The sequence below is a fragment of the Notolepis coatsorum genome (genome assembly GCF_963971535.1).
Source record: "Notolepis coatsorum genome assembly, chromosome: 15".
In the NCBI taxonomy this organism is placed as follows: Eukaryota; Metazoa; Chordata; class Actinopteri; order Aulopiformes; family Paralepididae; genus Notolepis; species Notolepis coatsorum.
In genome coordinates, this window is record NC_140179.1 from 64,033,809 (window position 1) to 64,047,558 (window position 13,750).

The 13,750-nt window shown below is 42.2% G+C and overlaps 1 protein-coding gene across 1 annotated transcript in view; it reads right to left on the minus strand.

Annotated features, from left to right (window-relative positions):
- The window catches only part of snd1 (staphylococcal nuclease and tudor domain containing 1), a 447,837-nt gene that overhangs the window by 48,112 nt on the left and 385,975 nt on the right, over positions 1-13,750 (minus strand). Inside the window, 2 exon segments of the mRNA XM_084330125.1 lie at positions 549-663; positions 9,644-9,713. Coding sequence (XP_084186251.1) covers positions 549-663; positions 9,644-9,713 — 185 coding nt within the window.

Sequence of the window (13,750 nt, forward strand, 5' to 3'; positions counted from 1 at the left end):
CCAGCCCAAGTATGTGTGTGTGTGTTAAGGCTGTCCCCGAAGCCTGTTTTTGGGATTCGAACTTCGTCAGGGTTTTTCCGAACGGACGTTCGAACCTTCATTTTTTAATTAAAAAAAATCAATTTTATTTTATTTACTTTTTTTTTTAATAAATATCCTCAAACTAAATCCTCAATTTGAATAAAGTGATTAATCTGATTAAATTAGTAATTTTATTTTAAATTAAATCAACTTTCTTTAATGAATATAACTCATCAGTTTTTAATACTATAATATTAGTGTAGCCTAATCTTTATCTGCAACTGTGAAGAAAAAACCCATTGGTTTAAACAGAATGAATAGACACGTAACACAAATATATTTAAAAAAAAAAGATTATAAAAAATTACAAATTCAAATTTGTTTTAGAATTTGAAAGCCAACATAACAAACGAAGGTCAGAACATTCTAACGTTCGGGCTCAGCCCTAGTGTGTGTGTGTGTGTGTGTGTGTGTGTGTGTGTGTGTGTGTGTGTGTGTGTGTGTGTGTGTGTGTGTGTGCGTGCTTACGTCTTGTGGGACCTGGATGTAGGCAAAGGTATACTCTGTGGCCTGAGCAGCTAGAGTCCTGGTGCTGAAGGCTGGAGGGATGACGGCCAGACGGGTGGACGACACAATCTCTCTCTGAGAGGAGGGAGGGAGGGGGGGAGGGAGGGAGAGACAGTCTGTTATATTATATATAATATTAACTAGAAACCACAATGAACAAGAAAAACAACAATCTGTATGGAAAATAACATGTTAGATAATCATCTCATTTGGTCAGAAATGTGACTAAATGACAACATCAAAACACCATGATGGGAAAATATATATAAATACGTAGGAGAGCCAGAGAGAGCCAAAGTGACAACACAACAGAGATCAATTTCAGTTATGATACAACCATCTCTTTGCCACAAATTGACACAGAGGCTGTGAAAAGAAAATCTATTCACCGATATGTTGCAATTTTATTTTCCCCTCCCAATCAATTCTGCAAAGCCTACAATCAACACAGGACACTATTTCTCCGCTATTAAATAAGGGCAAGTGACTTCTTGTATTTATCCTTTGCTTTTATCAATATTATTTCTCAGACGTTTCTATGGTAATACAAACTACCTCTGCTCAATGGTTTGGTTCTGGCTCAGTGGCTACGAACAAAGACAGTGCAGGCGATCAAGGCAGCAATTGCTAGACACTTTGTTTTGTTTTTATGCAATCTACTGGGTAGTGTAGAGGTCTAAGCACTAGAGTGGCTGGGTAGTGTAGAGGTCTAAACACTGGAGCAGCTGGGTAGTGTAGAGGTCTAGGCACTAGAGTGGCTGGGTAGTGTAGAGGTCTAAGCACTGGGTAGTGTAGAGGTCTAAACGCTGGAGTGGCTGGGTAGTGTAGAGGTCTAAGCACTGGAGTGGCTGGGTAGTGTAGAGGTCTAAACACTGGGTAGTGTAGAGGTCTAAACACTGGAGTGGCTGGGTAGTGTAGAGGTCTAAACACTGGAGTGGCTGGGTAGTGTAGAGGTCTAAGCACTGGAGTGGCTGGGTAGTGTAGAGGTCTAAACACTGGAGAGGCTGGGGAGTGTAGAGGTCTAAACACTGGGTAGTGTAGAGGTCTAAACACTGGGTAGTATAGAGGTCTAAACACTGGGTAGTGTAGAGGTCTAAGCACTGGGTAGTGTAGAGGTCTAAGCACTGGGTGGTGTAGAGGTCTAAACACTGGGTAGTGTAGAGGTCTAAACACTGGGTAGTGTAAAGGTTTAAGCACTGGGTGGGTAGTGTAGAGGTCTAAACACTGGGTAGTGTAGAGGTCTAAACACTGTAGTGTAGAGGTCTAAGCACTGGGTAGTGTAGAGGTCTAAGCACTGGGTAGTGTAGAGGTCTAAGCACTGGGTGGTGTAGAGGTCTAAGCACTGGGTAGTGTAGAGGTCTAAGCACTGGAGAGGCTGGGTAGTGTAGAGGTCTAAGCACTGGGTAGTGTAGAGGTCTAAACACTGGAGAGGCTGGGTAGTGTAGAGGTCTAAACACTGGAAATGCTGGGTAGTGTAGAGGTCTAAGCACTGGGTAGTGTAGAGGTCTAAACACTGGAGAAGCTGGGTAGTGTAGAGGTCTAAACACTGGAAAGGCTGGGTAGTGTAGAGGTCTAAACACTGGAAAGGCTGGGTAGTGTAGAGGTCTAAGCACTGGGTAGTGTAGAGGTCTAAACACTGGAGAGGCTGGGTAGTGTAGAGGTCTAAGCACTGGTGTGACTGGGTAGTGTAGAGGGCACTGGTGTGACTGGGTAGTGTAGAGGTCTAAGCAATGGGTAGTGTAGAGGTCTAAACACTGGAGAAGCTGGGTAGTGTAGAGGTCTAAACACTGGAAAGGCTGGGTAGTGTAGAGGTCTAAACACTGGAAAGGCTGGGTAGTGTAGAGGTCTAAACACTGGAAAGGCTGGGTAGTGTAGAGGTCTAAGCACTGGTGTGACTGGGTAGTGTAGAGGTCTAAACACTGGCCTACCACCGCAGAGACACGGGGTAAATTCTGGGCAGCGGTAGAGACATGTCTAGTTGTCTACACCCCCCACACAGACTGTAGGGTCGCACAAGGACCAGGAATGGAATTGGCATGGCGACTAAATTGTGGGATGGGAGGAAAGGTAAAAGAAAATTATAATGAATCAAAGTTGTTACACCTTTCTCATTAGGTACCACTCTGATAATGAGAATATTTTTTTGCATGATCCACGCCCTGACGCGGAGCACCACTAAAAGCCTTTAGTTCCAGCAGTCAAACACTGCGGCTGTATAATATATATATATGTATATCTTGACATTTTACTAGACAGTTCAATGCATTAGAGCGCAAAAGAATGTGCATATGTTAGCCAAGTGTGTAAGTGATCACATTTCATTACAAGTCCAGCGGAGCAGAGGCGCTCGTAGCGATGTGCATTTCATTACCATTAATTTCCCCCCGACCTAAAAGAAACAACGAGGCGGATAGAAACATATTCCATCCAGAGATATTACAGGAGATGACGTTGACTCAGCTTAGACCTTCCTTTATATGAATAATATATCAAGAATAACCAGATGATACTATACAGACAAATATCCATATTAAGATCTTCAATGTTTTTGTATTCCGTCGAGATCCATACTGGCACAAGGCCATCTCTCAGCAGGGAATGGAAGTCAGTTTGCATTGAATTACGATATGTTGTTCAAGGCTCTTGTTACATGTTACACACAAGCATGGCATTCTATAGAAGAGTTGGTGTTCTCCCAGTAGTGATGGGCTGTTATTTATCCACTCTGGTTGGATGGTGTATTGTACTTGTGCTGTATAATAACAATACATTTTAATCTAATCTCATTTTGAGATCAGTCGCAAATCGCTTCCTGTTGAATGAATGATCTAACGGCAATATATAATAATAATCCATTTCAGAAGCAGAACACACGCAATAAGTTCTGGGTTTTTTAAGTCATATTTGGGGGAAATTGACCAATGGTAGGCTTTTTCTTATCCGAGTGCTCTTGACCACTCTTAAAATTGGGTAGAAAATCTCTCTCTCTTTGTGATGGAGACTGAAGACGATCAATGAAGAAACATATCAAGATGTGATGTAGACTGAAGACGATCAATGAAGAAACATCAAGATGTGATGGAGACTGAAGACGATCAATGAAGAAACATATCAAGATGTGATATAGACTGAAGACGATCAATGAAAAGAGGGACAGCAGAGTAAAACAGCATGTAGAGAGAGGGAGAAATGACAGACAGAATGCTGATGGACAGATCAGAGAGAGATGATGGACAGATCAGAGAGAGAGATGGACAGATCAGAGAGAGATGATGGACAGATCAGAGAGAGATGATGGACAGATCAGAGAGAGAGAGATGATAGACAGATCAGAGAGAGATGATGGACAGATCAGAGAGAGAGATGATGGACAGATCAGAAAGATATATGATGGACAGATCAGATAGAGATATGATGGACAGATCAGAGAGAGAGATGATGGACAGATCAGAGAGAGAGAGATGACGGACAGATCAGAGAGAGAGATGATGGACAGATCAGAAAGATATATGATGGACAGATCAGAGAGATATGATGGACAGATCAGAGAGAGATATGATGGACAGATCAGAGAGAGAGATATGATGGACAGATCAGAGAGAGATATGATGGACAGAGCAGAGAGATGATGGAGAGAGATATATAATATGATGGACAGAGCAGAGAGATATGATGGACAGATCAGAGAAAGATATGATGGACGGATCAGAGGGAATTTTTCGTGCAGACAAGGCTGTAAAAGTGTAGTCGACTCGAGACGACGGAGCCCCGCTAACCCATACGCTACACTGCCTCAGGTCGTTGAGACAACCAGGCTTGCTGTGAAGACCCGCCCTGATTCGCAGACTGTGGGTGGGAGAATGTGATTGGACCAAAGCAGAGTCACTCATAGACAGTGGCTCCAGTCACTAGTTGTGATAGCCGCTGGACTGATTCTTGTGTATTTAAAAGTACTGCCAATGTAGCCTTCAGGTGATCTCCGTGGATAGAATCAGACATGCTTGTTCGCTTTGTTTACGCTTCTAGGCTACTGGCGCATGCCTCTGACGTAAGCAGTACGCGTCGAGAGCCTTGAGAACCCTTTCGTCATAGTTTTACTGTTTAGTTTGACTGTTCAGATGATAACGCGAAGGTGTATAGTTTCTAGGATTTCCACCCATGAAGGTGGTTTCACTTTTTTGCGGATTCTCCCCGCAAAAACGGCGTTGCCGTATGAACAAAAGGAACATATTTTTACGGATTCAACCGCGAGCGTTTCCGTCTAAACATGGCCTTAGAGACACTTTCAGCAACATGCCAGGGCTCATTGCATCTGGCAGCCCGACCCTGGGCCACCTACCCCCCCCCCCCCCCCCCCCTCTGTGAGGTCACACACACACACACCACTAGCACAGCACCACACACTGCATTATGGGTAATCTCCCACGGGCCAGGGGTTGGCTGGATGGGCCACTTTGTGGTGCACACATGTGTGCACACACACACACAAGCGGGTACACTCGCTCAGAATAGTATACGGACAAACACACAAAAGGATGCGGAGGCTTCATCACTGAAGATAAAAAAGGATGGAGGGGGAGAGAGAGAGATAGACAGAAAGAGACAGACAGACAGACAAAGAGAGAGAGAGAGAGAGAGAGAGAGGAGAGAGAGAGAGAAATAGAGAGGGAGAGAGACAGAGAGAGAGATAGATAGATAGAGAGAGGGAGAGAGAGAGAAATTGTGCATTTGTCACAAGGATCAACAAACGGACTTACGAGAAAAATTACGAACACATTTCATTGTAACTCCATTTACAAGCTTTTCGGGCCGATCTTGGCATTCTCAAGCGGTTCCCTCTTGGGCATTCGCTCGTAACTAAGAGCAGGATTTACGAGCGTGGAAAGGCAGTCGTAAGTCACATACTGGTGTGCACCCGTGTTCTTAACCTCTTCTGCCCGTGCGCTCCGGGGCCGAACCGCAAATGACATCACGTCATAAATCAAGCTCTCCCGACTGTCTGACATAATTATCTTTAATTTTTTTTTCAAACGTATTCAAGTATAAACATCATAACCATGTCACAACAGCAGTTATAATGTATATTTCCATCAATACGTTTGTTTACCAATAGGTTAAAGTGTTATTGGTGAAGTTTAAAAAAAAAATGTTGTCATCGCGGAAATTGGCCCTTTTGAATTACCGGCCGTCGGTGAATGTAGTCATTTTGAGTGATTTTGAGAAGAGGACATCCAGAGCTTTCATTGAGCGTGGAATTTTACACTTCCCAAAGGCTTAAATTTTTTTGCAAGCAAATTACTTCCTGATTATTATTATTTTTTTTTCTTATTACTCTGGATTATATACCACAAAACTGAACGTTATTGGCATATATTGGAGCGCAGTTAGTTTGTCTCCCCTATTTTGAGCATTTAGCAACCATCCGATTTGAAAGTTTCAAAATGGCGGAGCTCTTGCAAGAATAAAAAACCTACTGTACATACAGTAGATTTCATTATCTGTTCTTCATGCACGCCTGATGATACTAAATCCAAATTGATCTCAGCCATTTGAAAGAGAAGATTTGGCCCAATCCATAAATGTTCGAATTGGCTATAATAAAGTCATTTATAGGCCTGCTATTCTATAATAATATTTCAAATTGCAATTGCAAATTACAAAACCTTTGTTTAATCATCTTCCCTTTATTAATTTCCTTCGATTTTTTTGTACACGTGATCTCAAGAAGGTACTGAACGAGCTCAGTGGCAGTTTCTTATGTCTGGTAATTTTTAGCATGGTGTTATTCACTGTCAAAGATGCAAAGAAAATCCTAATTCATATTCTCTTTTGTTTCATCACAATTTAAGCAAGCCTAGTAATAGACACAATATTTCTGACACTGGGAATACATTCACTGAGGTCCATAGATGTCCCTAGATACCAAGAACATGCAAATGGACCTTGTAGAAGTGGAGCAATATTCTATTTACTTAGGTATGTATTTTAGGCGGATTTTCAGAAAATAGGGCTCCGGGCTTAACTCATTCAGCACCATTCACACATATATACGTGTTTCTCCGCCAATCGAATAACGCCAACTGTAACTGAGGGGTACAATTCCCTGACTGTATTGATAAGTATGGTATCATTAAACCACTACCGTCTTATGTACTTTAATTACTGGCCATACAGTACATGATATATAAATATGATGAACACTTCCCACAATGAATCGGTTCCACACAAAGTTGTAATTAAGTATTTATTGCAGCAAAAGGTACATAATATACGTCTCTATTTACTTTGGATGCGCTTATAAGGCAAAGGAATGTGCGTAGGCAAATCAATAATGAATGTCCATTCTCTGGTTACGCAGGAGGTAATTATACAACCTGAATCTTAGGGAATTATATCTATGGTACACTAGTAATATATAGCGGGAGATACTGGAAGGGTCCCCCCGGTTGTAAGCCAGCAGGGGTAGAGGATCTGTCGGTAGTAGAGTCTGGGTCAACGATGATAAGGAGACTCCGAGTACGGGAGACGGTGCAATAAGATCTTGATCCACAGACGAATACAGCTGTTCTCCGTAGCCTGTAGATCCACAGGGAAGAAAGCTAGCCTGCCTCAGGCTCTCTGAGGCGCAGACTCGACGTGGCTCCTCACAGGGTAAATCCCACACACGTGTAGGCGTCGGCGATTCTCCGCTCCATTAATCACAGGACCAAAAGCAAATATAATCCAGCCGCAAAGGGCTATGTAGTCGTCGGGTAGATTAATCCAGTGTACATGTCCACACGGTTCTCGTCTAGGGCTCCTCGGGTGAAAGCGCCATGAAAGCAGCCCAGCCTGGATAAGCTCTCTAGCTGATACGAGGAAGCGTTGGTGATGCTGGTCACTGTAGAACTTTAGCCGCACGATACACTATACACAAATAGACTATTACTGACTTAATAGAAATATGTCGCACTCGACGGTATAGCGCCAAACTCTGACAATTCAGTTATTAATTCGCACGCGGTCTCAATGCTCTTATTTGGGGCCAAACAGGCCATATTTCACCGCACGGAGTATCGTGGGTGAGGCTTCAACTTATTGGGTAACATACTTCTGTATTCACCTGCGCCATATTTATATGCACGGCGAACAATCTAGTGCCAACTTCATTTCTGTCTCGTATTCTTGGGCAAGGCCGGGCATGTACAGACATGTCTTGACGGTGGCTTTGAACCTGACTCTGGAGGCATGGCCTTGGCGCCTGTGGACCGCTATCCAATAGGAGAATGAAATATTATGGTCTGTACTAGGCTAAAGGGATATTCCGTGTATATGTACAAGGAATATACAAGGGATATCAAACGATATACAAATATTATGCAATATATATCAATCAATAAATATATATATTTGGTTTAATCTGATCCTTTGTAACACCAACCATGTATATACGTTATTGGATCGTTATTTATTTTATTCGTTATTTCCATTCATAAATCACCCAGCAAGGCTGTGGTACTGTGTGGCAATGTGTGTGTGAGATCGCAAAGGTCCAAAGGTCCTCCGGGCGGAGTTTTTGAGTAACGTGGACCGAGGGGTATACCCGATCGCATTGAATCGCTTTCGGGACGCCGGATTCATTATGCTGTGGGGGGTTATGGCTAGGGATGGGTACCGAATTCGGTACTTTTGAGGTAACGAACCGAAACACGTCGGTACTACCGAGTATCGAATCAAGTGAGAAACCGAAAAAAAAATAAAAAAAATATATATATATTTTTTATTATTATTATTTTTTTAACTTTTTTTTTAAACTTTTTTCTTTTCATGTCAACGTTCACACGCACAATATATGCTTACCTAGGATTTGACTTGATTCAACAACAAAGCAGTCGGAGCAATGACAAGCCGAAAACTGTCGAAATTGTAGTTATTTGAAGTTTGGATTTTTTTTTTTACAACTGAGGTAGGTAAATTAAATTTCTTGAGACTAAAGTACAGAAAAAAGGTACCGTTGGGTACCGGTATCGATTCACAGGTACCGGTACCGGTATCGGTTCAAATGTGAAAGGTACCCATCCCTAGTTATGGCGTGGGCCAAATGGACATACAATCTACCAGATGGCAATCAAATAATGGGAATATTCTTTTTGGAATCTCATCGGCCACAGGTAAGAGCAATTTAACGTCAATTTCAGCTTGGTTCATCGCCCTGATCAGCGTATGCTGTTGTACTAACGAATGCTGTTATTGACAGTCAATTAATCAGAAACAACCCCCCCCCCCCTTTCATGCATGCATGATGGAACATAATATACCGATCATATGCATTTGAATTCTTTATTGTAGCATGTATAGGGACGAAATGCCAATGGATTAAGTATAATATGCGTTGCAGGCTATTACTAGCCTCCCAGGAATTACCCCAGACCACTCTAAAACTATACTTATATTTACCACGGTATAAAACAAGAATGTATGGATGGAAAAAATATTCCTTTTTCACATCTTGAACGATAGATACTCGATGTCAAATGGGCCATAGTATTGCATATATAGCTATAATATTTTAATAGTTATAGCCCTGCAAACAAGGTGAGCGACTCCCACCGTTTACAGCGATGGCAGTAGCTGCTATAGGATGAGGCTAATCCATGGCGTCCAATGAGTTAAGAGGTTAGCGGCTTCATTTGGGAGAAATCATTGGTGATTGCGTTCACATAGATTCTACAGACATCCTCGGAATTAAATAATTATAATAATAATAATAATAAATACGACAATATTTGTATCATTAACAACTCTATTTTACATTTATAGTCATGACTCAATGAGGCATTGTGAGCACATCGTGAGCAAGCAAGAGACGTTGTTTTTCTAGTGTTTTAGCTAGATCAATAGTAACAACGTTCGAGTGGGTGGCCGAGTGTGTGTGTCTTTTTGTGTACTAGCCATCAAACGGAAGAGCTGATGTTTTTAATGATGACTATACACTATTCATCCTCTGTCCTTCTGAAGTATGAAACACAAGGCATCGACACACACACACACACACACAGTATTCAAAGGTACTCACGTTTCCGTAGTCGATGTAAAAGACATGAACCTTTGCCGGTGAATCAACTTTCTCCACTCTGGCTCTGTACCTAAAGAGAGAGAGAGGGGACAAAAAGATAAGTAAATGATTCCCTTCTTATTTCCCAGGGGAGGAAGTGTCAGTTGTGATCAGGAGGAGAGAAGAAAAGCGAGAAGAGAAGAGATACAGTAGAGGAGCGTAGCAGGGGGCCATAATGTGCCGCTGGGAATTGTACCGAAGCTTCTCTCTACGGCTATACTGTACAAATGATGGGGGAAGAATGTTACAAGCAACTTCAAAGACGTTCCATTCCTACTCTCTACGTCGGGGTTTGTCACACCAGCGTTTAGTTCCTGTGGTGTTGACTATTCAGCCTGGATCCCAAGTCCCAACTCTTATCTGAAATGCAAATATCCATTTGTTGTTCTTCTTTTATGGATTTGTGGATGAGTTATTTCCTGGACAAACATAAACATGTCTCTGGAATCCAGGGTTTGTGTTGACTGTGGAAAACAAAACCTAGCAAGCTACAGGAAGCAGCAAGCTATCACCTCGCTATACAAGTTATCACTAGCTCTCTGATGCCATTGCAAGTGTATGTTTTCCATCTTGCTCTTGTAGGAATTATTTCCAGATAATAATAATTATACAGGAAGTGGAAATAATTTCATAATGGACGGCCATGGACGGCTTGCACATAAGCCGGACTGGCCTTCATCAATGTGGACCTTGCCCTTAGGTCGGCCAAGTCATTCTGTGCCTGAAGCAAGGTGAGTCTGATCCGTTGTGAGGATGTAGGTTTTTAGGCAGGCATGAGTTAGGCCACCTAAATGGAGCTACTGATTGGGAGATGAAGGTAGATTTGGGAGGAAAATGTGTCGTTCCACGAGAGATAGTTAGCACTAACGTGAGGCCTGACCTAGTATTATGGTATTGTAGTTGGCGGTTAGTTTATTTTAAAGGATTGACCGTGCCTTGGGAGGCATATTAAAGGAAAAAGCTGAGATATGCAGACTTGGCAGCAGGAACTGAACAGCGAGGATGGAGAGCTAGGGTTTGTCCGGTGGAAGTAGGATGAAGAGGATTTATAGTACAATCAACTTTATCATTATTGAGAGTTGGCGATTCGTGGGCGGAGCTTGTGAAAAGCGATACATGAGATGTCAGAAGAAACATTGAAAGGCAGTCAGTGGATTTGGTTGAGGATAAATGTGACACGGCACGGTCTAGGTGGGATTATTCCGGCGCAAACAATTCTTCAGAAAATCACAAAACGTTGCGCAATTCAGACATAGGTAGAAATTGAGATATTGGCAATTTTGAGTGCTTTCTGTCTCGGGTGTCGGAGAGGGGACGCGCAGAAATGACAGCTGCCAGCAAAATTCATTCCGAGACAACGGGCCCAGTACTTTGTTGGCGGTGTGAAAATATGCAGAGAAACATTATCTTTGGAACCGTTCAATGTTCAATTGTAACTGAATTGGGAGATTATCTTCTCTCCGCCAACATTTTAAGTGTATCTTTAAGTGTATTGCCACTTCCGCCCGCGCCTCACAGTACTTGACGAATGCAATGAATGCATCTATTTCAGTCGCAAGTCGGAAGGGCTCGTGCTGCTCGCTCATAACGGAGTCACTGACTGAGCGCAGCGTACACACGATACACACATACCACAGAGCGACAGTAAACTGTCTCTCACATCATAACAACAAAGCCACATTCTTGCTATCCCTGCAGCTCACATGGAGGGGGTGTTAGGTGGTTGCGTTGTGGGTACAGTAGTCCTGCTGCATAGTTAAGAGAAACAGTCCAAGACTTTGAAGCGCTGCAGCTCTAAACAAGCGATTGTGGATCAACTTGGTTACTAAGACATAGATTGTGGATAATCTTGGTTAGTAAAACATAGATTGTGGATCATGTTGGTTACTAAGACATAGATTGTGGATCATCTTGGTTACTAAAACAGATTGACAAGTATTCACCCGGTTTGTACAAGTGATGGCATATTTTGAAGGCACTTTCATAATAATTTTCTTTTTTTGAAGATTGGTCAATTAGATCTAATGTTTGTGGCTTTGTGCCTAATGTCAGCTGGGGGCCAAAGGGCAAGAGTATTCCTTTTCTTCTCTGTTATTGCCGTTTCATGTTTGATATTGGTATCAGGAATTGTATTTTTTATTTTTGCGTTTTTACAGCTTTTCTGGTCACGCAGGACCGATAGAGGAGAGGGAGAACGAGAGGATATGTGGGGAAGACATGCGACAAATATCGCCGGGAGCGGGAGGCGAACCCGGGACGGCCGCGTACAGTAGGTATGCGAGGCACTATGCGGTGCGCCACGAGGGCGCCCTGGAATTGTATTTTTGACATAGGATAACATAGGGAGGTTCGGCGTGTGAATATCATGGACAAGTGGGAGGTTATGGAACGCTGGAAGTAACAGTTGAGCCTTCCCGAGGTGTCATGGGCCTAACTTGATGAAACACCAGTGAAGGGGGTGCCCACTTTATAACCCTGGTGATATGCTGGCTCTTGCTGCCCATCTATCTGCACACTAGGTTGTGATGGCCATTGGGTTTTTTCATTGAGCATTTATCTTTATCATTAGGGAACAAGTATTGTGTTTTACAAGTAGCTTGTGATTATATCCTTGTCCTCAGTGAATCATGGCTTAAGCAAAGCATTGCTGATTCAGATATATCTCTAATGGGCTACAATCTGTACAGGGTAGATCGAGCTGGGAGGGGGGGGGGGGTGGAGTGGTTGTATAATATTAAAGCAAGTATATTTGTATCCAGTTTAGATTTAGTCTCCATACCAAAGACATTTAAATGTATTGCTTTAAAGATCCAGTTGGGGCCCTCCTCAATGGTTGTAATGAATATCTGAAATAAAACTAACACTAACCTTTCTACTGTCCTATACTACCCTGCGCTCCTTCTACTATACTAACATGTCTTATGTCTATGCACTCAACACTGCAGCACCCACGTTTCAGCACTGTTTGATGAACATTGTTACTCAGCTGAAAGAGTTGTGCCCTTCCTGCTGACTTGTCGTACAGAACTTGTAAGTTGCTTTGGATAAAAGTGTCAGTTAAATGACAACATGTAAATGTAATAGATGTGTGTATAGACCCCCAGCTGCTGGCACAGAAACTGTAGTCATTCTAGCAAACCTAATTTCACATTTTTCTGATTATGAACTATTGGTGGTGGGAGATTTATGCTGCTTTCTAGAGCCAGAAACATTTAATATGATGGTTACATATATCTAGTACTATATATATATATATATATATATATATATATATATATATAGATATACAACTTTGCCTCCAAGTTGCGACAGAAAATTGTCTTCCTATACATAACCAGAACCAGCTTTCCTTTGATTAGCAGGAAGAGAGTTGTCGAAGCAGTTTTCTTATCAGTCCTGGACTACGGTGACGTGATTTATAGGCTGCAGCCTCAACCATTACATCCCTGGACTCTGTCTGTCACTCTGCCCTCAGATTCATCACTAATGATAGATACGACACTCATCACTGTGTCCTTTATGAGAAGGTTGGTTAGTTCTCGATGACAGAGAGGCGCAACAAACACTGGCAAGGCCTTTATTGGTAAGCTACCTCCTTATACTACATCATTATTAAATACAGGTTTGAAATTAAATACGTTTCCAAATGGACTTTTGGATTAAATCAAGTTGTATAAATGATGGTGATGAACGGTATTTCCCAGAGGAACAACAAGTAACATTACACAGGTCAAGCTATGCTATGTTTGTCAATTATGCTCAGTAGCAGTAATGTTAACTAAACCACTAGTTTATAAACAACTTTTGAGGTGAAAATGACGACGAGATCCGGCGTTGCTGATTGGCTCACCAATGATGGTGTTTGTGTGTGTGTGGGGGACACCTCCCAATACCATTCTCTAAGCGCAGTGTGCCTCAACTTTCGAAGTGTACGGAATGTCTGAAAAATCACAGGGAACCTTCCATGAATAATTAGTCCTACGTGGACAGAGGATAAAACATAGCGAGAGAAAATAATGAACAGAGGGGAGAAAGAAAAAAACTGTTTTACGGCACAAGTGATTAACA